The following is a 23,436-nucleotide window of genomic DNA, read 5'->3' as shown; positions in this document are numbered from 1 at the left end:
AGATCTCTTAACTCAAGGTCCGGTGGTCCATCCATTTCTCAGGACCCTAAACCTGTCGGCCTGGTATCTGAGGAACAAATTCTAGGTTCTCAGGGGTTCTCAGACAGAGTCATCCAAACATTGACCAGCTGTCGAAAACCGGTCACTAGGAAAATATATGCAAAAAGTTGGAAGAAATTTCATTTTTGGATGGTGGAGAATCAGAGATTTTCCCCAGATATTCCAACTATCTTAGATTTTTTTCAAGAAGGCATAGACAAAGGTCTCTCCCTAGGGACCTTAAAGGTACAGGCTGCCGCCCTTAGTGTCTTCCTTCGGTTCTCCCTTAGAGAAGACCCTAATGTGAATGCCTTTTTCAGAGCAATTGCCAGGACAAAGCCAACCAGGATTAAAACGTGTCCAGCTTGGGATCTATCCCTGGTACTCCAGGCTTTGGTTACCAGTCCGTTTGAACCCTTGGTAGACCTGTCAGTAAAAATGCTCACCCTAAAAACTTTATTTTTAGTAGCTATTACTTCGGCTAGAAGAGTTAGCGAATTACAGGCTCTCTCAATCAGAGAACCTTTTCTTATGATTTTTGACGACAGGATTGTGCTAAAAACAGATCCAGGATTTTTGCCCAAGAGGGTCTCTTCTTTTCATAGGACTCAGGACATAGTCCTTCCTTCCTTTTGCAATTTCCCAAACAACAATAAAGAAAGAGAATTTAGTTGTTTGGATGTCAGAAGAGCCCTTCTGAGATACCTGGAGGTGACTAAAACCTTCAGGAAGAATGATACTTTGTTTTTACAATTTTCCGGCCCCCATAAAGGGGAAAAAGCTTCTAAGGCAACCTTAGCTAGATGGATCAAACAGGCTATCACAGAAGCCTATATGGTGAAAAAGGTGACTCCACCTTTCATTACTGCACACTCTACTAGAGCACTGTCCACGTCTTGGGCTGAAAGGGCCGGTGCCTCTCCAGAACAAATCTGTAAGGCAGCTACCTGGTCTAACTTTTCGACCTTTGTTAGACATTATCGCCTGGACCTCCTATCTTCTCAGGAACAGGCGTTCGGTCGAAAGGTGCTCCAGGCAGTGGTCCCTCCCTAGACTGGTAAGTTTCTTGCTTATCGTCTCATGGGCTGTCCTGGAAGACGACTTTGAGAAAAGATAGGTTATACTTACTGATAACTCCTTTTCTAATAGTCTTCCAGGACAGCCGGATTCCCACCCGATTTATCTGGTATTATGTATAAATGATATGTGTATATATATATCTATGTATATGTTTTACAGGGTGTCCTACGGTTCTCATGAAATACTGAAGGTGAGGACTAAGGCACCGCCTTTTATTTGAATTTTGGAATGTGTTTCCTGTCCCTGGGGGAGGAGCCTAAGGTCTCATGGGCTGTCCTGGAAGACTATTAGAAAAGGAGTTATCAGTAAGTATAACCCATCTTTTTTTTTTTTTTCCAGATTCTCAGAGTTCTTTGCCACGAGGTCCCATGTTGAACTTCCAGTGACCAGCTTGAGAGAGTGCGGTCGATAACACCAAATTTAACACACCTGCTCCCTATTCACACCTGACACCATATAACACTAACGAGTCACATGAGACCGAGGAGGGAAAAGGACTAATTGGGCCCAATTTGGAACTTCTCACTTAGGTGTGCCAGCGGTTTTAGACATTATTGGCTGTGTTGAGTTATTTTGAGGGGACAGCAAATTTACACTGTTATATAAGCTATACACTCCCTACTTTACATTGTAGCAAAGTGTAATTTCTTCAGTGTTTTCACATGAAAAGATAGAATATAATATTTACAAAAATGTGAGGAGTGTACTAACTTTTGTGATATACTGTGTGTGTAGACTATGTCTGTCCGTGGCTGAGCCTGGGAGGAAGCATGTGGCTGCAGTATGGAGCAAAGCCACTTCTTCCTGTGTATGGCTCCTCCTGTCACAGGCGGAGTGCATCTGATATCACTCCGCCTGTAAGCCGACATATACAGGAAGTAGCGGCTACCTTCTAGTTAACCACTTGCCAACCGCCGCTCGACTATTTACGTCGGTTGTCAGCCCCCCTCACAGGCAGAGTGACGTAGGGATACGTCGCTAGCCTGTGAGGGGCTAGGGAGCGAGCGCCGCCGGAGGCGCGCTCCCACGTGGTCACGTATCCCCCCCCCCCCCCCGCGCGTGTGACCTGCGGACCCGATGTCCGCTGGTCACTCGCGATCGCCGGGTGGAGAGGGAGAAAGGCAGGCGGCTGATGTAAACAAGCCGCCTGTCATTCTCCCCTGTGTAGGAATAGTGATCATACGGTTCTACTATGTAGGACCGTTGATCACTGTTCCTACACCTCAAGCCACAGCCAATTACAGTTAGAATCACGCCCCTAGGGACACACATAACCCCTCCCTCTCAAAAGTTAACCCCTTCACTGCCAGTGTAATTTTACAGTAACAGTGCATATGTATAGCACTGATTACTGTAGAAATTTCACTGGTACCCCCAAAAGTGTAAAAAATGTCAGTCAAGGGTCCGATCTGTCCGCCGCAATCGCAGTCCCGCAAAAAAAAATCGCAGATCGCCGCCATTACGCGTTAAAAAAAAAAAAAACAAAAATCTTTCCCTTTGTTAGTAAACGCAATACCTAACTTTTGCGCAAACCAATCAAAATACGCTTTTTTTGCGATTATGTTTGGTAAAGTAAAAAAAGAATTGGCCCAAAATGTTAAATTTGGATTTTTACTTTTTTTTGGGGGAATTTCATATAAAAAAATGTGAAAAATATTATTTTTGAAAAATTGATGCTGTTTTTTTGTTTATAGCGCAAAAAGTAAAAATGGCACAGGTGATCAAATACCACCAAAAGAAAGCTCTGTTTGTGGGGAAAAAAAGGACTTCAAATTCGTTTAGGTACAGCGTCGCACGACCGCGCAATTGTCCGTTAAAGTCACGCAGTGCCGAATCGCAAAATAGGCCCTGGTCAGAAAGGGGGTAAAATCTTCCGGGGCTTAAGTGGTTAAGGACAGCTTAGTCGAGAGGCTGGACACCGCAGGGAGATGCGGGGGCAGCCCGGCAGTGTATGGAGACTTGGAGAGCAGAAAAATACGATATTTTAAAAATGACCACGATAACAATATATGTGTATGCGATACCGCGATATATCGCATTACCGAAAATAGAAATGCATAGCAAAATTGTTTCTCTGTCTTTGACAAAGACATTTTGAAGTAACATTCAAAACAAACATATTACATTATAACATTCATATGTATTTCACAGGCTTTTATAATTTAAAAATAATAATAAACTCTAAATCTATAACAGCCGGAACTGAGGATGATGTCATTGCGGCTCCAGCCACTCGCAGCGCCGGAGCCTGCGAACCTGGAAGGAACGGCGGAGGAACATGTCAGCCCCTTCAGTGGTGACCAGACACCACTGCAGAGGCTTCATTCAAAGGTAAGTATTTCATAATGTGATAGTATGCGATGCATACTATCACATTATGCCATTGTCTTGCAGGTTTTTTTTTTTTTTTTTTTAAACAGTATACAACCGCTTTAATAATGCTTACCTGTAGGTACAGTAAATATTTCCTAACTGTGAACCATAGGAGATACTTAAGTAGCAGCTGGTGACATCACTGGCACATGTGCACTGCACTCTGAATGGAGGTCCGTTTATTCAGAGCTCTGTGCCACATTCGTGACAACAGTGGGAGTGAAACTGCTGAAGCCTGTGAACCCAGAAGGAAGACTAGGTGAAGATAAAAGCCCTGGCAGCAGTGACAGTGCACCCCTGGAGAGCTTCATTTTAAGGCAAGAATATAATGTGCTAATATGCAATGCATACTAACAGATTATCATATTACCCTGCAGGGGCCATTTTTTTTTTTCTTTAATAAAGCGAACTGCCAGGGTAAAACACTGATCAGGAGATGAATAAAAATGCTTTAACTGCCAATGGACTTGTATTTTTTTTTCTGCCCAGTTTTAAGATTTTTGCTGATTTACTATCCACATAATTCTTAATTGCACAAAATCTCTCCAGCACAGCTGATTCCAAACCACTTGTCCCTCTCCCAGTAGGTGCTCTACTACTGTACTGGGACTGCAAGAAGCTGTGACCAGGTCAAACTCTGATACTTGCTATGCTTGTATAAAAACAATTATTTAATGGGATGTATCAAATACTGAGCTGCAATAAAGTTTGGCTTTTTTTTAACTGCCTGAAATTCATTATTAAATGGTATGAAATGATTGATACTTTTGACATGGTCTGTTTTGTCTCTGTATATGTTGTTAATATATTTAGGCTATTCATAGATATAGGATTGAGCTTGCCGGTCTTGAAAGATTTTTCATATGAAAGAGTTTTCCATAAAGGGAAATGATCTTTATCTACAGGAAAGAATCTTTATAATCAATTTACATATGGAACAGTGCCAGATAAAAGTTTTAAACTAAACTTTAGGAATTCTGCAAAAATCTACCCTTGCAGTGGCACCAAACCTGTCCCCCTCAACACTACACAGATTAAAATGTTAGCTTGTTTCTAGGGTTGCATGGATAAGGTGTGTTCCTGACTTCGGCAGGCTACCTTCATTCTGGCAACTGGCTCAAGGCAGTATCCTTAAAGTGGAGTTCCACCCTAAAATTATACTTCCATCTTCTCGCTCCGGGTCACCTGAAAAACAAATGGATAATCACAATTATTTTTTTTCACTTACCTCGTTTAGAAGAAAATATACTTACCTTACTTCCTCTTCCTCCCCTCGGTAGCCGCGGCGAGTCGTCGCTTTCTGGCATGCAATGATTCCTGGGAGCTGAACGTCATCGCTCCCAGGAATCAATGCGCCTGCACCGGCCCCGACGTCAGTTCCGGTGCAGGCGCCGTCATAACTTGCAAAACAGCTTCTGGGCATGCCCAGAAGCTGTGCAGGGATGATGCTGCAGCACCGGAAGTGACGGCGGGGCCGGTGCAGTGCATCGTGGGACTGAAGAAGACGGAAGAGGACACAGAAGAGGATCGCACTGGCTTCAAGCTGCCCACACCTGAGCGCTGGACAATACATTTTCAAGGTAAGTATTTCTTCTAAAAGGTAAGTGCAACCTGGGACAGATCAGAGGCTATCCATTGTGGAATGTACTAGTCCTGACTGTCCCGGGGGTATTTTTATTAAAAAGTTCACTGGGTGGAGCTCCGCTTTAAAGTGCTTCAAGTGACTGTAAAGGCAGTTTTTTTTTATCCTAATGAATTCTATGCATTAAGATAAAACCTTCTGTGTGCAGCAGCCCCCTCAGCCCCTCTAATACTTACCTGAGCCCATCTCGAACAATCGATGTTGCAGGAGAGACATGGCTGCCCAGGACTCCCTTCCTCATTGGCTGAGACAGCAGCAGGGTGCCATTGGCTCCCACTGCTGTCGATCAATGTCAATGAGACAATGAGTGGAGAGCGATCTGCCGGCTGTGGCTCCGTGTCTGAATGGAAACACAGAGCAGCAGCTCATCTCTGGTGCCCCCATAGCAAGCTGCTTGCTGTGGGGGTACTCAACAGGAGGGAGGGGCCAGGAGCGTTTAAGAGGGGACCCAGGAAGAAGAGGATCTGGGCTGTTCAGTGCAAAACCAACGTCACAGAGCAGGGGAGTATGACATTTGTGTAATTTTTAAGCAAAATACCCCCTAGACTTTAGTACCACTTTCAGGCTCCATTTGAAAGCTTGCCTGTTGACATACAATGCAGGGTTTATAGCCCTGCACTGTATGTGATGATGCTGAAGGACCTCCCGGAGCTTTGGGCAGATAACAAGGAATAGAATAATTATTAAACCATAGCGCTGGTTATTCTTTTATATTTTATAATGTGTTTAGGATCTCTCTGGTGAACCTCTCCTCCTATACTTAGGCGCCCGCCCAGGGAGACTATATACATGCGTGGTTGTTTACTGAGGGGGGGTCTCTCACACATGTTGCATGGCTGCAGCTATATAAACGTGTATTGGAATATATATGTGTAAATGATTCCTTTTTTTTTGTAAAAAATCAGTACTGTTTGTCTCTTCAAGCCCTGATAAAGCAACAATAGGCGAAACGCGTTAACGATTGAGGACTCCTCTCTTTAGTACTCGCTATGTAGCTACAACCACTTGTCTTTCTATTTTTTGTGGGCCATGTATTGTGTGGTTTTAAAGGAGACGCATACTAGCGTCCTAATTTTTTGCAGGTTAATGAACAAATTTGATATTTTAATTATCTGATGTGTGCTCATTTTTGGCTTGTACAGTCTGACAAACCATTTTTCTTCCCAAAAAAGAATCTTAATTGGGTTTCTTCACAACCAGGCAAATATTTTGTCTGCTGGCTGTTTAGGATATCATTTTTTATTTCCCATAAGCGATTTCAAAGAAAGAGCACAATGTTCTGTTGGGTAGCACCATTCAGCACTTTGCTGCCATCAGTCACTCCAGGAATTTTGTTATCTTTGGAAGTCTGGAAACTTTTCTGGGACTGCAGAATAAAATGCAGTTAAAAGTATAGTACTGTACTGTTTATTTTTATATACTCTGAGCTGCTTTATCCACCCAAAACTTAATTCATGGTGTTGGTATTAGAAATAATATTGGAGTTTATTTTTAATTAAACTTTTCTCTCTTTAATCTACCGGACTTCAAATGCCAGCTTCTTTGCTGTAATGTGCCCATGGTATGGAGAACCTATTTAAAGCCAAATTGTAGGATGCCCCCTGCTGATTGGAGAGCTCTAGCTCTGACTTACTGGCTTTCATGGAGAGAGAGAGGGTCTTTGCAGCATACTTGCAAGGACAGAATTTTCTACTCAGGTTGTGGTTGCTATCCAAAGAAAAACCAAGCCCCTTTCACACCAGCGGACAGCCGATCTATTTACGAATTAGGGGACTTCTAAAGGCAATTAAATGTTCCACTATATTTTAGTTAGGGGTATCACTGAAAAAGGGCCACAGACCTGGTCCAGGCTCTGCAAATACCCCAACCTTATGGTCGAGATCCAGAAGCCTGGACCAACAGCTGGCTCAGCCTCCCAGCGTGCTGCCCCCTGCACAGCCCAGTGCTCCAGTAAGTGCTGGAGGGGCAGAGCAGAGACCCGGTATTCAACAGCCCCCTAGCACCCCCCCAGGCAAATGACGTACCGATACGTGGTTTTGCCTGGGAGAGCAAGCTTGCTGACGTGTATGTATATATATATATATATATATATATATATATATATATATATATATATACAGTAAAAGGTCGGCAGGTGGTTAAATAACAGTGTAAATTTGCTGTCCCCTCAAAATAGCTCAACACACAGCCAATAATGTCTTAATGTCTTGTTTTACAGTTTGCCCATAGATGTGTTTTAATTTATGTTATTACACACAACTGTACTAGGATTCCAAGCCCTAAAAATGTTGCTAATCCAGGGCTTGAAAAATTTGCTTGGAATCTAGGAGCTGTTCCCCCCCCCCCCCCCCCCAGCATGCCAAACGGTCAGCTTCTGTCAGACCGGCTGCCACACACACGGGCCGTATGGTGTTCAGTTTTTATCGAACCGGCCGAAGTTTGCCCGATATTTGGCCTGTGTGTTCTTAACTTGATGGTGTGATGGGCAGCGGCTAACTAGGGAAGGACAGTGCAGCAAGGTGGGGGGCGATAGGTGATCCAGTAACTCTTTCCACCTTAGGCCCTTTTCACACGGGTGCCTCTGCTAAGCAGAATCCGCTTGCTCAGTGGGGATTTCTCCACTAAGCCCCACTGAGCAGGCGGATGACTGGTCCTGTTCACTTTCCTCTATATGGAAATTAGATGAAAATCAACTGCCTGTCCATTTCCATCTGATGCTATCCGATCCACCGGACAGATGGAAAATGGGGCCCCCATTCATCTGTTTTTGGCGGACAGGATCGGATTGACGGTGGGTGTCTGCGGACATGTCTGCTTATATCCGCTGCTCCATAGAGGAGACTGGAGCGTCCGATCAGGTCCGCCTAAAAAAAAAATGACAGGGGGACCTGATCAGACAGCCCATGTGAAAGGGGCCTTTGTGTGGCTGTGGCATGACAGGGAGAGAATGATAAACAAAACCTTTTTAATGAAAAAATAAACTTTCCATCCTTCTGGGGGTGTAGATGGAACTGAGGCCGTTCCAACCAGCTGCCCCACACTCACTCTCCACCTACCGTTAAGGACAGGGCGCCAGATTAAGCCTGCAACACCTTCAACTTCTTCTCTTTTTAGGAGATGGGTGGGCATTGAGAACAGACAGGGGAAACCCTCAGCGCTGTCGGTGACTGCTTTTCGCAGCCCCTGCCACCACAAGGTCACCAGTTCCCCGATGCAAGCATCTCACTCCAGCAGGCCGCGCCCTAAATTTCCGGCCGAAGCACCCGCATTTGGGGGGCCGCATGGGGACAAGACACCTGCTGCAATGTAGCCCAGGCGCCAGGCCGCTAATTCTAGTCGCCAATGCGACCTGGCACCTGGGGTTTGTCAAGCCCTGTGCTAATCTAGTTCCACTGTACAAATATGAATTTATTTTTTTTTTTCTTTTATTTAAGTAGTTGCTGTCTTTGGATATAGGATGCACGTTCTACTTAAATCAAGTAAAGTCAGTTTTTTAAACCCAGCTCTCAAGAGCGACTAGGAGTCTGAGCTTAAAAGGTATATAAATGCATATGTGGGAAGGATTGCATAGATGGGGTTTGTTGCAACTGAGCAGACTCTTTGAATTATGCTAATTGCAGGAGAGGTATGGTCTGCCAGCCTAGCCAATAGCAATTAAATAGATTATCTGACTGGCTGTTATGTTTATTGTCCCAGTTGCACTGTCCAGAGCCCCTTTTTAAAGTGCATTGGTTTGTAAAGGCTGAAGGTTTTTTTTTTTTACCTTCATGCATTCTGATGTGCTTCTGCCCCCCCCCCCCCCCCAAAATTTGAGCTCTCTCTCAATCCTACGATGTACATAAGAGCCTCGGCTGTCGCAGGACTCACTCTCCACCTTGGCTGAGACAGCAGCAGGAGGCATTGGCTCCCACTGCTGTCAATAACAGCTAATGAGGAGAGCGGGGTGGGACCAAGCCATGACTCTGGCTTATAGACACACAGACCAGTGTCCCCATAGCTAGCGGCTTGCTATTGGGGGCACTGGTCAAGGGGGAGGAGCCAGGGGCTGCCCTGTGCAAAACCCTTGCACAGAGCAGGTAATTCAAACCTGTTTTTTTAACAAACTTTGTTGCAAATTCCTTCCTTTTGTTCTGAAGAGATCACCGCTTTTGTCCATGTGGAAAGTGAATCTAATGGGAGTGGTTTCATAACTATCAATTAGCTGCTGCACTTGCAGGGCTCTGAGTAAAGTGGCAGGGTGTGCATCCCTCTAGACATAATTTCCCTCAGGGAACAGCCCAAAATGTTGAATTTTCTTTTAATTTCACTTTCAGTGGAAATGGTAAACAGAACAAATATAGAGAGGGGCAATTTCTCTAACAGGGCACAGAAGACCATGCTTATAATAGCTGCCTTTCATGAGTTTATTTTTCCCAGGGTTTACAGTCATCTGAATTATGTTTTGAAAAACAGATTTGTTTAATGTGTACCTCCACCATTATATACAGTTTGATAAATATAACCTAGTAAACTGACCAGGTTTGCCATTAATGCTGTTTTTAAGATATTTTTTCCCCCTTTTCATTCATTAGGGGCCCAGGAGTTCAAACACTGTTGGGTTATACTGCCATCTATAAGTGCATTTAGACACTGGCAAGCACAAAAAATTGTGGCTAGCCCAGTATATCCCCACCTATTCCCATCATGCCTTCGTTTTTTGCTGGTGTCCTAGGAGGGTGGTCTTTTCTCTGCTCTGCTAAGTCTGTTTTTGTTGGGTGTTTTTTATTTGTTCAAGATTACTTTTTCTGAAATTAAGATTACTCTGCTGATCTAGCTGATCTCTGCACTAGTTTAGGAGGCTGCACCTAAACTCTGCTGGACTGGGTAAATTTGAGGCTAACCTTGAATGTGAGCATCCGGTACTGGGTGCTCCATTTTGGTGCAGTGTTATCCCCGGAGTGTTTTCCAGGTCCAGAGTTGTGGAACAGTCCCAGATGTAACTCTGTTTCTCAGGACAGTAATTTTGTGAGTAGGCTATGCAGGTCAAGCTTTAGAAAGCTACCTTGTTATTAGGGTCGCTGGCCTCCTTTGGAAATCCTTACCTTTCCAGCAAGTGTCATCTGCTTGTGGAATGTCATGTATGCTTCTCACACTTTCTGGACCTTTGAGAGTTGAAGTACTTTCCTGCTTCCGCTGACACCCCCCTCTAGGGGGTGCTGGGCTGTCAGTGACCAAGCAAGCTGGTCCAGTAGTCCCAGGATTTGAAATTCCCACTCTTCTCACTTTTGTTCAGCACCTGCACAGTGAATCACTCTGTGTCTGTCTTGAAAGCACTGCACAGAGAAGAGTAGGGATTTCAAACCCCTTGACTAACTGCACGTTCACTGACAATTCAGCAACTCCGGAGTTAAGTGCAAAGGGCTTGATTAGGGGGTGTGATATTCGCCTTTTTCATATTTTTTTTTTTGGGAACAGTGAAGTAACCCTTTAACCGTTATTAAAGTGTAGCAAAACTATATCCTTATTCTCCAAAAGTAATGAACCTTTCCTTTTAATTTTATGTTTGGATCCACCCATAGGTGTGCGCAGCCTATTGCATTAGGGTGTGCACCCCAAAGTTTAAATACACATGCATGTGTTTGCCTACATGTATATGGCCCCGGTACATTACTCTCCCTGCTGGCAAAGTGAAATAGAAGTGTGTGGCACTGAGGGAGATCTTTCCCCTCTCCTCACTGGCAAACAGAGCGATAATGCTAATGTGCCCTAGGTGATTAGGGTGTACCCAGGCACACCCGGCACACCCTGTGCGCACGACTATGGATCCACCCAAATTCCTGACAGCAGCTGGCTCAGCCTCTGTGAGCTGCTCCAGCCCACTGCACAGCCCATCGCTCCAGTGAGCGTTGAAGGGGCAAAGCAGAGAGCCAATGACTAACAGCCAGCGGCTCTCTGCTCACTGAAGACCGAGAGTTGAAAAATCAGAGGTCTTTGATTGCTCAGTTCTTGGTCATAGAGGCTGCAGGGGACAAATGTACCATCAGATTGATGCTCCATACACCTAGGTGAGTACGTATGTTTATTGTTTTAATTCCCAAAGTTCTCTAACTGACCAGGATTTGATTTTCTACATAATTTTACAAGCCACTGACACACCAAAGGATGAAAGGTAGGGACAAGCTGTGCTAGCCACTGCCAGGCAATGAACAACTTCTATTATAAGTTAGTCATTCTAGGCCAATGGTAATTCTTAGATATTCTCAGAATAACCCTGCATGTATGATGGTACATTATAATTTCATACTAATAACATACAATTAAACTGCTTTACTTATTCCTTGTTTTATTGTATCTTTCCTTGTTGTGCTAGATTTTCAGAACGACTTACCATTGTCTGTTTTATTTCAGGATGGACTGGATGCTATGGTATATGATTTAGACTTCCCAGCTATGCGGAAAAACAAGAACATTGACAACTTCCTAAATAGATGTAAGTGTTTATACTTTGTTCTCTTCTAAGACAATGGATTTGAACTAAGGAGCATCCCTTCTTGCATGATGAAATTTATAGTTTTTTTTTTTTTTCAGTATGTTAAATTATTGCCCTTAGGCACATTTTATCATATATTGATAACTCTGAATGGAAACTATTTTTAACTTATTCTTCAATGATTTTAGTATTTTGCATAATTTTTACATTTAAAGTGATTGTAAACTATCCCCTTGTAAAACAACCCATTCAGTTTAAAATAGAAATGAAAGCCAAAACATTTTTGTGTAGATATAAAGAAAATGATAAATACTTTTTTTCCCTTTTTTATAAGTTATCACATTCCCTCTGTTCTCAGCTGCATAAAACTAGGAGAAGCAGCAGTACACGGCGTAGCTTTCCAGTGAATGGCTGTTCAGCGGGGGCATGTCAGGACAAGTCTGATCACTGGAGGAGAGTACACTGAGTTCCCAGCATAGCTAGAGAACTGACTACGATGTGCTCTCCTGCTTAGTGTGGTCAGTTTTTAATAGGAAAACAGAGGAACTGGCAGGAACATCAGGGATTGCATATGAAGCAATACAAAGAGAACAGGATACTTTCTCATACATTTACATGGTACAGCAGGCACATATCAGAAATATGAAGTGTTGTGGTAACAAAGGCTTTAAGACCAGGCCTTTGTTTGGTATTTTTTGCTAGAAAATTATTTAGAACCCCCAAATGAGAGAGATATATATATATATATATATATATATATATATATATATATATATATATATATATATATATATATATATATATATATATATATATAATGCAGAGGCCCTAGAGAATCAAGTGGTGGGTTTTGCAATTTATTTATTTTTTTATTTCACATGGTATTTGCGCAGCAGGTTTTCAAACACAAAAAAATAAATAAATTACTTTTTTTAAAAGTAGAGTAAACAGATACTAACCATGTCACACTTAAAAATCCTGCACCCCCTTGCAACAACGTAAATTTTACAATCCATAGGTGACGCTTTAAGGGCTCTTTCACACGGGCAATCAGATCAGATCCGCCTGTCAGTTTTTTAGGCAGATCTGATCGGATCCTCCATGCAGCTCTATGGGGCAGCGGGTGTCAGCGGAGACACCTCCACTGACACCCGCTGCCATCCGCATCCGATCCTGTCAGTGAAATCTGGACGGATGGAAACCCTATTTTTCCATCCGTTCAGTAATCGGATCGGATCTGATGAGAGCGGACAGGCGGTCCGCTCTCATCCGATCCCCCATAGAGGGCAGCGGAGGCTGTGACACCTCCCTCTCCGCACTGCAAGCGGAGACGGAGCTGTCATCCGCCGGCTCAACGGGGATCGCGGATCGATCCCCGCTGAGCAACACGGATCCGCCTAAGGAGGCGGACTGTGTGAAAGAGCCCTAAAAGGTCTGGTGCTAGAATTACTGCCCATAATCTGACATTTGCAGTGATACCTCACGTGTGGGATGATCGCTATGTTTGTGAGTGTGCGGGACTGATGCGTGCGTTGGCCTTTGCACATGGGGGGGGAGACGGGGACAGGGGCACTGTAAACAGTTTTTTTCTTTTTTTTTTAATACACTGTCCCTCCTCCCCCTGCTTGTAAAAGCAATCCAGTAGCTAGTTAGCTGCTAGAATAGCTTTTACAAGAGAGCTGACCACTGGCTCAAAAAAAAAAAACACCCTGTACTAGGATGACTAGGCATCATCCCGGTATAGCCACTTAACCACTTCCGCACTGCTCACTAGAGCTGTACTGCGGCAAAGTGGCTCGATAACGTCTGGCGACGTAGACCTACGTCACCAGACATTCCCCCTTCTCGGCGGCGCGCGCGGCGCCGGAGGCTCGCTCCCGCTGTATTCAGTCACAGCGGGAGTCCGGCCAGGGGAGGGGCGGCGATCGCCGCTGCTCTTCCCCGATCATCGGGGAATCGAGTGTAAACACAAGCGGGCGGATCTCCTAAGTGACAGGCAGGGTCAGATTGCAGGGTTCAGCATAGCTGAACCTGCGATCTGTCCTTCTGTCACATAGTCCCCTCCCCCTACACACGTCAGTAAGCACCAGGCATACATTAACCCCTTGATCACCAATAAAAATTAACCCCTTCCCTGCCAGTGTCATTTTTACAGTAACAGTGCATATTTTTAGCACTGATTACTGTAGTAATGTCACTGCTACCCCCAAAAGTGTAAAAAATGTCAGTCAAGGGTCCGATCTGTCCGCCGCAATGTCGCAGTCCTGCAAAAAAAATCGCAGATCGCCGCCATTACTCGTTAAAAAAAAAAAAAAACACCAAAAATGACATAAATCTTTCCCTTAGTAAACGCAATAACTTTTGCGCAAACCAATCAAAATACGCTTATTGCGATTTTTTTTTTTTTAACCAAACATAGGTAGCAGAAAACAAATTGGCCAAAAATTAAAAAAATTTTTGATTTTTAAATTTTTTTTGGGGGGGAATTTCATATAAAAAAATGTGAAAAATATTGTAATTTTTTTCAAAATTTACGCTCGTTTTTTTGTTTATAGCGCAAAAAGGAAAAATGGCACAGGTGATCAAATACCACCAAAAGAAAGCTCTGTTTGTGGGAAAAAAAGGAGCTAAATTTCGTTTGGGTACGGCGTCGCGCGTCCACGCAATTGTCAGTTGAATTCGCACAGTGCCGAATTGCAAAAAGTGGCCCAGACGTAAGAGAGCAAAATCCTCCGGTGGTAAAGTGGTTAAAGTCTAGGGACATACGAGTTTGTCGATGCGTAGTCATTTTTTTGAGCCACAACACAAAACACGTTTTCTACATGTAATGATTTATTGCAGGCTGCTGCTTGTTATAAAATGGTGTCCTTCATGCAGTCTTCATAGCTGCATAGATGGTTCCTTGAGCAGCTACCTTCTGGTTCTGTATTGATTAAGGGTCCATGTACACGGGACGCTGGAAATGGCCGTTTAGGAGCAGTTGGGCGTTTTTTTCAGAAGCCCCTGAATGCAGCTCCATGTTATCTTATCTGTCCATGTACACATGGTCGTTTACAGTCATTTGCAGGCAGTTGCGTTCAGGGACTTTTTTTTAGAACGCAATTATTTGCGTTCAAACGTGTGTTTCCCGGCATTTCAAACGCAGAAACGCGGCCGAACGTGACTAAACACGATTAACCTACGTTCAGCCACGTTAGAAGTTTTTTTTTTTTTTTTTTTCTTCCATTCAAAATCAATGGTTCCCTATGGGAGCCTATTGATTTGAATGGAAGTCGCACCGCAAGTCGGATCCGACTTGCGGCGCGACCTGCACTGTGAGAATCTTGAGGGGGAACTCCACGCCAAAAATGGGGAAAAAAAACTGCGTGGGGGTCCCCCCCAGGTTCCAAACCAGGCCCTTCGGGTCCGGTATGGAATTTGAGGGTAGCCCCACGCCGAAAAAACGGCGTGGGGTCCCCCCCAAAATCCATACCAGACCCTTATCCGAGCATGCAGGCCAGGAAATGGGAGGGGACGAGCGAGCGGCCCCACCCCCCCCTGGACCACACCAGGCCACATTCCCTCAACATGGGGGGGTGTTGGTGCTTTGGGGCAGGGGGAGCTCTGCACCCCCCACCTCAAAGCACCTTGCCCCCATGTTGATGAGGACAAGGGCCTCATCCCCACAACCCTGGCCGGTGGTTGTGGGGGTCTGCGGGCAGGGGGCTCGTCAGAATCTGGAAGCCTCCTTTAACAAGGGGGCCCCCCAGATCCCGGACCCCCTCCCTATGTGAATGGGTTTGGGGTACACTGTACCCCTACTCATTCACCACATAAAAGGCAGTGTATGGAAATAACGACAGGAGACGTTTTGGAAAGTTTATTAAAAATCTTCATCCAGCTCTTTTTGTCTTCTCCTCTCCGGGGTCTTCTGCTCTTTTGCTGTCCGCTCTTCTTGTGTTCTCCTCTCCGGGGTCTTCTGCTCTTTTGCTGTCCGCTCTTCTTGTGTTCTCCTCTCCGGGGTCTTCTGCTCTTTTGCTGTCCGCTATTCTGCTGTCCGCTCCTCTCCTTTTCTACTCCGGTCTTCTGCTCTTTTGCTGTCGGCTCTTGTTCTTCCTCCGGTCCGCCCCCGACGTCGTCGGGAGGCCCCACCCCCTCACGTCACAGATGACGTCATCTGTGACGTGAGGGGGCGGGGCCTCCCGATGTCATCGGGACCACGCTCCTAATGGCTATATAATAAGCTGCAGAGACCGGAGACCGGCATAATCACCGGAGACGTCGTCGGAGGAGGACCGGAGGAAGAACAAGAGCCGACAGCAAAAGAGCAGAAGACCGGAGAGGAGCGGATAGCGGACAGCAAAAGAGCAGAAGACCCTGGAGAGGAGAACACAAGAAGAGCGGACAGCAAAAGAGCAGAAGACCCCGGAGAGAACACAAGAAGAGAGGACAGCAAAAGAGCAGAAGACCCCGGAGAGGAGAAGACAAAAAGAGCCGGATGAAGATTTTTAATATACTTTCCAAAACGTTTCCTGTCGTTATTTCCATACACTGCCTTTTATGTGGTGAATGAGTAGGGGTACAGTGTACCCCATACCCATTCACATAGGGAGGGGGTCCGGGATCTGGGGGGCCCCCTTGTTAAAGGAGGCTTCCAGATTCTGATGAGCGCCCTGCCCGCAGACCCCCACAACCACCGGCCAGGGTTGTGGGGATGAGGCCCTTGTCCTCATCAACATGGGGGCAAGGTGCTTTGAGGTGGGGGGTGCAGAGCTCCCCCTGCCCCAAAGCACCAGCACCCCCCCATGTTGAGGGCATGTGGCCTGGTGTGGTCCAGGGGGGATGGGGCCGCTCGCTTGTCCCCTCCCCTTTCCTGGCCTGCCGGGCAGCATGCTCGGATAAGGGTCTGGTATGGATTTTGGGGGGGACCCCACGCCGTTTTTTCCCCATTTTTGGCGTGGAGTTCCCCCTCAAGATTCTCACAGTGCAGGTCACGCCGCAAGTCGGATCCGACTTGCGGTGCGACTTCCATTCAAATCAAAAGGCTCCCATAGGGAACCATTGATTTTGAATGGAGGCAGAAAAACGCTGCTAAAAGCAACGTGGCCAAACGTGCAGTAACGCAAATGGAAAAAGCTACTGAAAGCACGTTTAACAGCTGCTTTTTCCCGGCGTCAGAAATAGCTTTGCAGGACGTTTTTTCTAACGTCCCGTGTACATGTTGCCTAACAGCAACTGCTCCTTTTGTCAATATTAAATCCACTCACCTACACCCTTGTCCTATTTAGATACTTTTCTCCCACAATGCATTGTTTTCTGTGAATAGGTGGTGGAGACCGTCATTAATCCTCTCCTCCATTCACAGAAAACAATGCATTGTGAGAAAAAAAAAGTCTGGGACCTCTGAATGATAGAGGGCAGAGGAGGGTGGGTGAGCTCCGCAACTCTTCACACTTTGCTCAGGGCAATTTTCAACTGCCATGAAGGGGGGCATGCGGGGATACTTTTTACAAAAAGTAGCAGCCTTTAAGCCATAGGTTGCACACCATTACACGCAAAGAATAGAGAGGGGGGAGGCGCCACCTAAGAGCAGTATTAAAAGTGAAATTGTTGACACAGGATAAAAAAAACTTCAAGATATGAATAGTAAGGGTGCTTATTGGAGAGTGAGGATCTGCTGCTTGCCTCTGTTCTGCAGGCTCCTTCAGACAAAATAAAAATCACTTTTAAAATCTTAGGTGGCACCACCCCTCCCCCTCCTCCCTTTTTTAACTTACTGGCTTCATTGCTTTCTGAATCACTGCTTTGTTATAGATATACAGATTTAAAGTTTTGAACTCATGGGATGCATACTTTGAGATAGCGGGTAAAATGATCAGCTTGAAAGCAAGAAATCTAACCTTTTTAGAGATGAAATTCAGATATGATTACCACCTTATTTATCTTTTAACAAGATACCTTTAATTGACTTTAAAGAAACATGGATGCTTATCCAGTGGCTTCAGCACTTTATGAATCACAGACCTGGAAAAAGCGTCCCAAGTTTAAAGAGTCCCAAGTTCACTTTTAATTTTACTGGTTGTTTACTTGTTCCAAGTTAATTGGAAGGTAGTGATAGGGAGTTCGCACATCAGGAAAGAGATTCACAATGGGGGTTTACATATTTCTCTCAGTACAGAAACTGTAAGGGGAAAGAATGTATATTATACACAAACTTAAATGCCATTTTTTTTTTTCTGATTGACTTATTGCTTTTGAGAATGCGTTTAAATCTTAAATTGACCCCGTCGGCTAACATAAATCAAGATTAGAGGTCTTTACAAAGAAGATACTGTATACTCCTCTCTCTGGTGGACGTTTGGCATTCAACAATCCTGAGTGCCTGTGTCCACCACTGGTGTGCTGTGGTTCCATCCTCCACTCCATACCTTGATCTAGGACTTGGCAGTGATGTAGGGATCAGAGGATGTGGCTACAGCTCTCAGCAGGTGACAGCAAACTCCCAGGAGTGCCAGCGGGACCCGAGAAGAGGACAATCAGGGCTGCTCTGTACAAAATCATTTCACAGAGCAAGTAAGTAGAACATGTTTCTTGTTTTTTTTAAAAAAAAAAACGTGTTTACGATTAGTTTAAGCCTTGTATTCATTGATAACAATACAAGCTTCTCCTGAATGGCTGAGAAGCCACAAAACACCATCATACTGCTGATGCTGCTACTACAATATTGTATGGTGAACACAGCTGCTAAATTGTAATGGAAATGGATAGTTTGGGTCAAACAAAGTGTTTAAAGAGACAGGAAACTTGGACTTCAGCTTTAAAGTGTTTGTTAGCCTAAAAAAAAAAGAAAAAAGAAAAAGATCTTGTTCCTTTAAAGCATGTTATACAGCACAAGCACTGTGCTAATTTGGTCCCTGAATCGCCTAAAAAAAACGTGGCGTATCCTGCCTGGTTCTGCCCCCCCCCTTGTAAACTGACCACAGTTTATCATGGCTGCTGACCCCTGACATCATGGTCAGTTTACGTTCCTCTGTCATCTGCAGCCCTTCCCCCCCCCCCCCCCCGCCTGTCAGCTCCTGTGTTAGTGCCCGTCTCCTCCCCTCCTGCTGCTGAAAATACTTTTCTCTGTCGCTCATTAACAGACGTAGTCCTCGTTGATTAATAACAACTCGGGTTATACTGCCCTCTACAAGAGTAGGACTAGACAGGAAAGAAAACGTTCTGGCCACACCCTAGGGGCAGTCCCAGAGGGTATATCCTCTCACTTCCTGCTACAGCAAATCAGTTTTTTTCTGTCTGGTTAGGAGTAAGGACCTAGATGCCTTGCTAGGATCTTCGGTCCTGGCAGGATTTTTTTCTTAGAAAGATTTTTTAGACAGCTTTTTTCTCCAGTGTTCCTGTGAGATCTTCAAGCAAGAAAGCTGGAACTGGGCGACTGGCTGGATGTTGAGATCCAGTGGTCACCCCAGTTCAGCCTACGAGCACGTGCAGGCCATAGCTCCGCGCTGGGTCGGCCGCGACATAGTCCCACTGGACGGGGACTGACCCTGCGAGTTAAACGTCTCACTTAAATGCCAATGACCATGAGTCACGGCGTCCGTATTGGTCGACAGCCCTCCCACCCCGGTGGAGAGGGGTACTGTCAGGAGTTGGCGCCCGCCTGGTTCCGGTATGGTGAGTAGTATGTTCCCCCTTTTCCCCCTGACGGGTTTGTGGTGAACGCGGGCCCCTCTCTGAAATGGTAAGGATGGGTCTATCCTATAACATGTCACAGATCCCCCTATTTGAGTGTGATTTTTGTGAACAAGAAACCAGGAGGCTTGGTTTGGGAGCTGACAATCTAATGTCATTTCAAAACTGTAAAGATGACTGAAGTCAGTGGCAGTACTAGAATATTACTGTGGTAGCATAAGGTATCCTACCTGTCAGGTGTTCACAGAGCGATGTCTATGCATGTATAACTGCAGTCCAGATCGCATTCCTCCAGCAAGGGCAGGCTGCCTTCTGACAGCCCACGGACCACATGCGGCCCGCCAGGGTCCGGTACCGCCGGCCAGGATGATCACCATCCAGGGTGAAGTTTGGGGGGCCGATGCACTCCCGCAGGCCGCTAGGCCGAATACAGCATCCCGCAGGCCGCTGCTAAGCCGCCGCTATCCTAACAGGCCGCCGCCATTGTCTTGCAGAGCACACGAGGCGTGTCTCCAGCATGGGGACGGCCATGTTTGAGGTGATCAAACACCTCGTGGAGCCAGGGGGAGGCGCCGGAAGGCGTGTTAAGGGGTGGAGCCACCTCCTTTACCCAGGAAATAGGGCCAAAGACTTCCTGTCTGTAACAGGACAGCACTGAGCAAGCTGATGAAAACTTCTGTGCATCAGGGATGAGCCTTTGGGTCGCTCTCTCTCTCTGTGGTGTCCAAAAAGGCAGGTAACACTGAGGGGCGCTGTTGCGACTGGGGGATACAAAAAAAAAAAAAAAAAAGTTTTTTACTTTGTCATTTTTTGTCGCTGGCAAATGTCTTGTATAATCATTGACCCTGCCGCATAGGTATCCCCACCTGATCCCCTCAAGGTGGCCGCAGGACCCTCCAGTACCCCACTTGTTTTTAATGCATTATCGGCAGTTTTGGAGTCTTTGGTATCCCGGGTGGAGGTGGCCTGTCAGGGACGGGGGTCAAGAAGCGACCCCCGCCTACCCCTATTTTTTATCTGATACTTCAGATACGGATTCGGAGCTGGTCAAGGCAGCTGCAGGTCCCTCTTATGGGGCTGTTGTCTCAGGTAATGTCTCCTCAGCAGTGAGGAGAACGTTTCTGCCTCCGCCATAGTACAAGAGTGGTGGATGCACTAGTTGTGTCCGTCCGGGAAAACTTTAGTCTTGAGGTTACACCGGCAGAGGTAGCTGAGACTGAAATTGCTTTTTGGTACTTGTTAGCCTACCAAAAGGGCGAAGGATTTTCCTTTACCCAAATGGGGTCGTTTTGAAACGAAACCCTGTTATTTCCTAACGCATGGATAGGCGCTATCCGTTTGAGGAATCCCTCTTTAAAGGATAGACGGTACCACCTGCTGTCTTGCCACAGACTGTTAGGATAAAGAGGACCTCGCAACCAACGAGGACCTTCCCTTTCTGCTCATAAAGAGTTTGTTCGTTCGGCGAGGGCGGGCGATAAGGCGAAACCCTCCAAAGCCTTCAGAGGGTTTTTCAAAGGGCGCTGGTCGGCTAAACAAAAAGTCCGGCTCAGCCAAGCCTGAAGAATACAGCCTGATGCGCCCCTACCCATCTCTGGGGTGGGGGGATGTCTTCACCGGTTTCCGGATCCATGGCTTGCCAGAACCCCCGGACTAAGGGGTTCGCGAGGTCATACGGTCAGGATACAGGATCGAGTTTCGATCACTTCCACCGGTACGATTCTTCCCTTCTAACATTGAACGGTTTCAGGGGTTCTATTCGAACCTGTTCACAATGCCCAGGAAAGAGGGCAAGGTGCGTCCAATTCTGGACTTGGAATGTTGGATACATCCTGGGCAAGAAAGTTTCTCCTTGCGGAAAAACTCCAGAAGGTTCAGTCAATGATTTGGATGTTGCTGTCCGTCAAATTGGCTGGGACGGATGGTGGCCTTCTTAGAGGCAGTACCGTATACCCAGTCTCATACCCGAATTCTCCTGAAGGAGATTCTTTTCTTATGGAATCAGAATTCCGATTTCCTGGACAATCGGATCCGGTTGAGCGAGCGGACCAGGGAGCCTCCGATGCTCAACCAGGGGAAGTCATTCCTTCCGATAGTATCCAGGTTACCAATAGGGTATCGGAACTGAGAGCGATCAGATTTTGTCTGATTTACTGGACCGAGCAGCTCTAGAGCAGCCCGATTCGGATCCAATCGCACAATGCCACGGTCGTGACTTATGTCAAGAAAGGGGCACTTAGAGTGTGCTGGTGGCCATCAAAACGACTAGCATCTTTCGTTGGATGGAACGGTTTGTTCTGGATCTCTCCGCAGTGTTCACTCCGGGGGTGGGAAATCGGCAGGCAGATTATTTCAGCCGTCAGATTCTGGATCAAGGGGTATGGCCTCTTCATCCAGAGGTTTTTCACTAGCTGTCCCTTCATTGGGGCACCCCGGATGTGGATCTGTTGGCATCTTGGCTCAACAGGAAGGTGCGGAGGTTTGTAGCTCGCGATCCTCTAGTGGACGCAGCAGAAACGCTGATCGCCCCGTGGGGGCAGTATCAGCTACGGCATGCCTTCCATCCTCTCAAGTTACTGCGGGAACTTCTTCGCAGGATAGAGGTGGAGGGAATTCCAGTTATTCTGGAAATTCCGGACTGACCTCGTCAAGCCTGGTACGCCGACTTGGTGAGGCTAGTCGCGGACGCTTCTTGGAGACTTCCTCTCAGGGAGGATTTGCGGTCTCAGGGACCGATCTTCCATCTTGCTTTACAATCGGTGGCTTAACCACTTGCCGACCGCTCACATGGAGCGTACTGCGGCAAAGTGGCTCGTTCCCGTCCAGCGACGTAGACCTACGTCGCTGGACTCCTCCACCTGTAGGCGGCGCTCCCGCTGTTTTCATTCACAGCGGGAGTCGGGCCAGGGTAGGAGCAGCGGCGATCGCCGCTGCTCTGCCCCGATCGTCGGGAAATCGAGTGAGGAGATCCGCCCGCCTGTGTAAACAGAGCAGGCGGATCTCCATAGTGACAGGGACTGACAGATCGGAGTGTTCAGCATAGCTGAGCATCCGATCTGTCCTTCTGTCACTCAGTCACCTCCCCCCCACACGTCAGTAAGCACCAGGCATACATTAACCCCTCCCTCTCCAATAAAATTAACCCCTTCACTGCCAGTGTCATTTTTACAGTAACAGTGCATATTTATAGCACTGCATACTGTAGTAATGTCTCTGGTACCCCCAAAAGTGTCAAAAATGTCAGTCAAGGGTCCGATCTGTTCGCCGCAATGTCGCAGTCCCGCAAAAAAAATCGCAGATCACCGCCATTATGCGTTAAAAAAAAAAAACACCAAAAATGACAGAAATCTTTCCCTTTGTTAGTAAACGCAATAACTTTTGCGCAAACCAATCAAAATACGCTTATTGCGATTTTTTTTTTTTTTTTTTACCAAACATAGGTAGCAGAAAACAAATTGGCCAAAAATTTAAAAAAAAAACTGATTTTTACATTTTTTTGGGGGGGAATTTCATATAAAAAAATGTTAAAAATATTGTTGTTTTTTCAAAATAAACTCTTTTTTTGTTTATAGCGCAAAAAGTATAAATCGCACAGGTGATCAAATACCACCAAAAGAAAGCTCTGTTTGTGGGAAAAAAAGGCCGTAAATTTCGTTTGGGTACTGCGTCGCACGACCGCGCAATTGTTAGTTAAAGTCGCACAGCGCCGAATCGCAAAAAGTGGCCTGGACGGAAGACAGCAAAATCCTCCGGTGGTCAAGTGGTTAATGGCCTGGCCATTGAGACCCAGGTACTGAAGGACAAGGGAGTGTCAGCTTCAGTTATTCCTACCTCTAGTTAAAGCAAGGAAAGCGACTTCCAGCACATGGAAGTATTATATTGCGTGTTGTGAATCTTTTGGATTTCCCCCACATACCTATTCGGTGACCCGAATCTTGGTCTGTCTGCAACAAGGGGTTCAGTAGAAACTGTCCTTGAGCACTATCAAGGGTCAGGTTTCAGCGTTAGCAATCTTCTTTCAGAAACCTTTGGCTAATCATTCCTTTGTGCGGAATTTCATCCAGGGGGTGCGACATCTGGCTCCGCCAGTGCGCGCACCCTTACCGCCTGGGATCTTAATTTAGTGTGGTCGGTTCTTCAGAAACTTCTCTTTGAAGATATT

At 46.0% G+C, this 23,436-nt stretch overlaps 1 protein-coding gene across 2 annotated transcripts in view; it reads left to right on the top strand.

Moving 5' to 3' along the window:
- The window catches only part of ROCK1 (Rho associated coiled-coil containing protein kinase 1), a 321,787-nt gene that overhangs the window by 95,666 nt on the left and 202,685 nt on the right, over positions 1 to 23,436 (top strand). For both annotated transcript variants that reach the window (XR_014225300.1, XM_082258424.1), the window contains exon 2: positions 11,522 to 11,603. Coding sequence is in view for 1 of the 2 variants with exons in the window: in XM_082258424.1 (XP_082114550.1) it covers positions 11,522 to 11,603 (82 nt within the window). In the remaining variant the exon portion in view is untranslated. The remainder of the gene's footprint in view (positions 1 to 11,521; positions 11,604 to 23,436) is intronic.

This window comes from Pelophylax lessonae, assembly GCF_965119305.1.
Source record: "Pelophylax lessonae genome assembly, chromosome: 5".
NCBI classification, from domain to species: Eukaryota; Metazoa; Chordata; class Amphibia; order Anura; family Ranidae; genus Pelophylax; species Pelophylax lessonae.
This window is presented reverse-complemented; position numbering and strand designations above follow the sequence as displayed.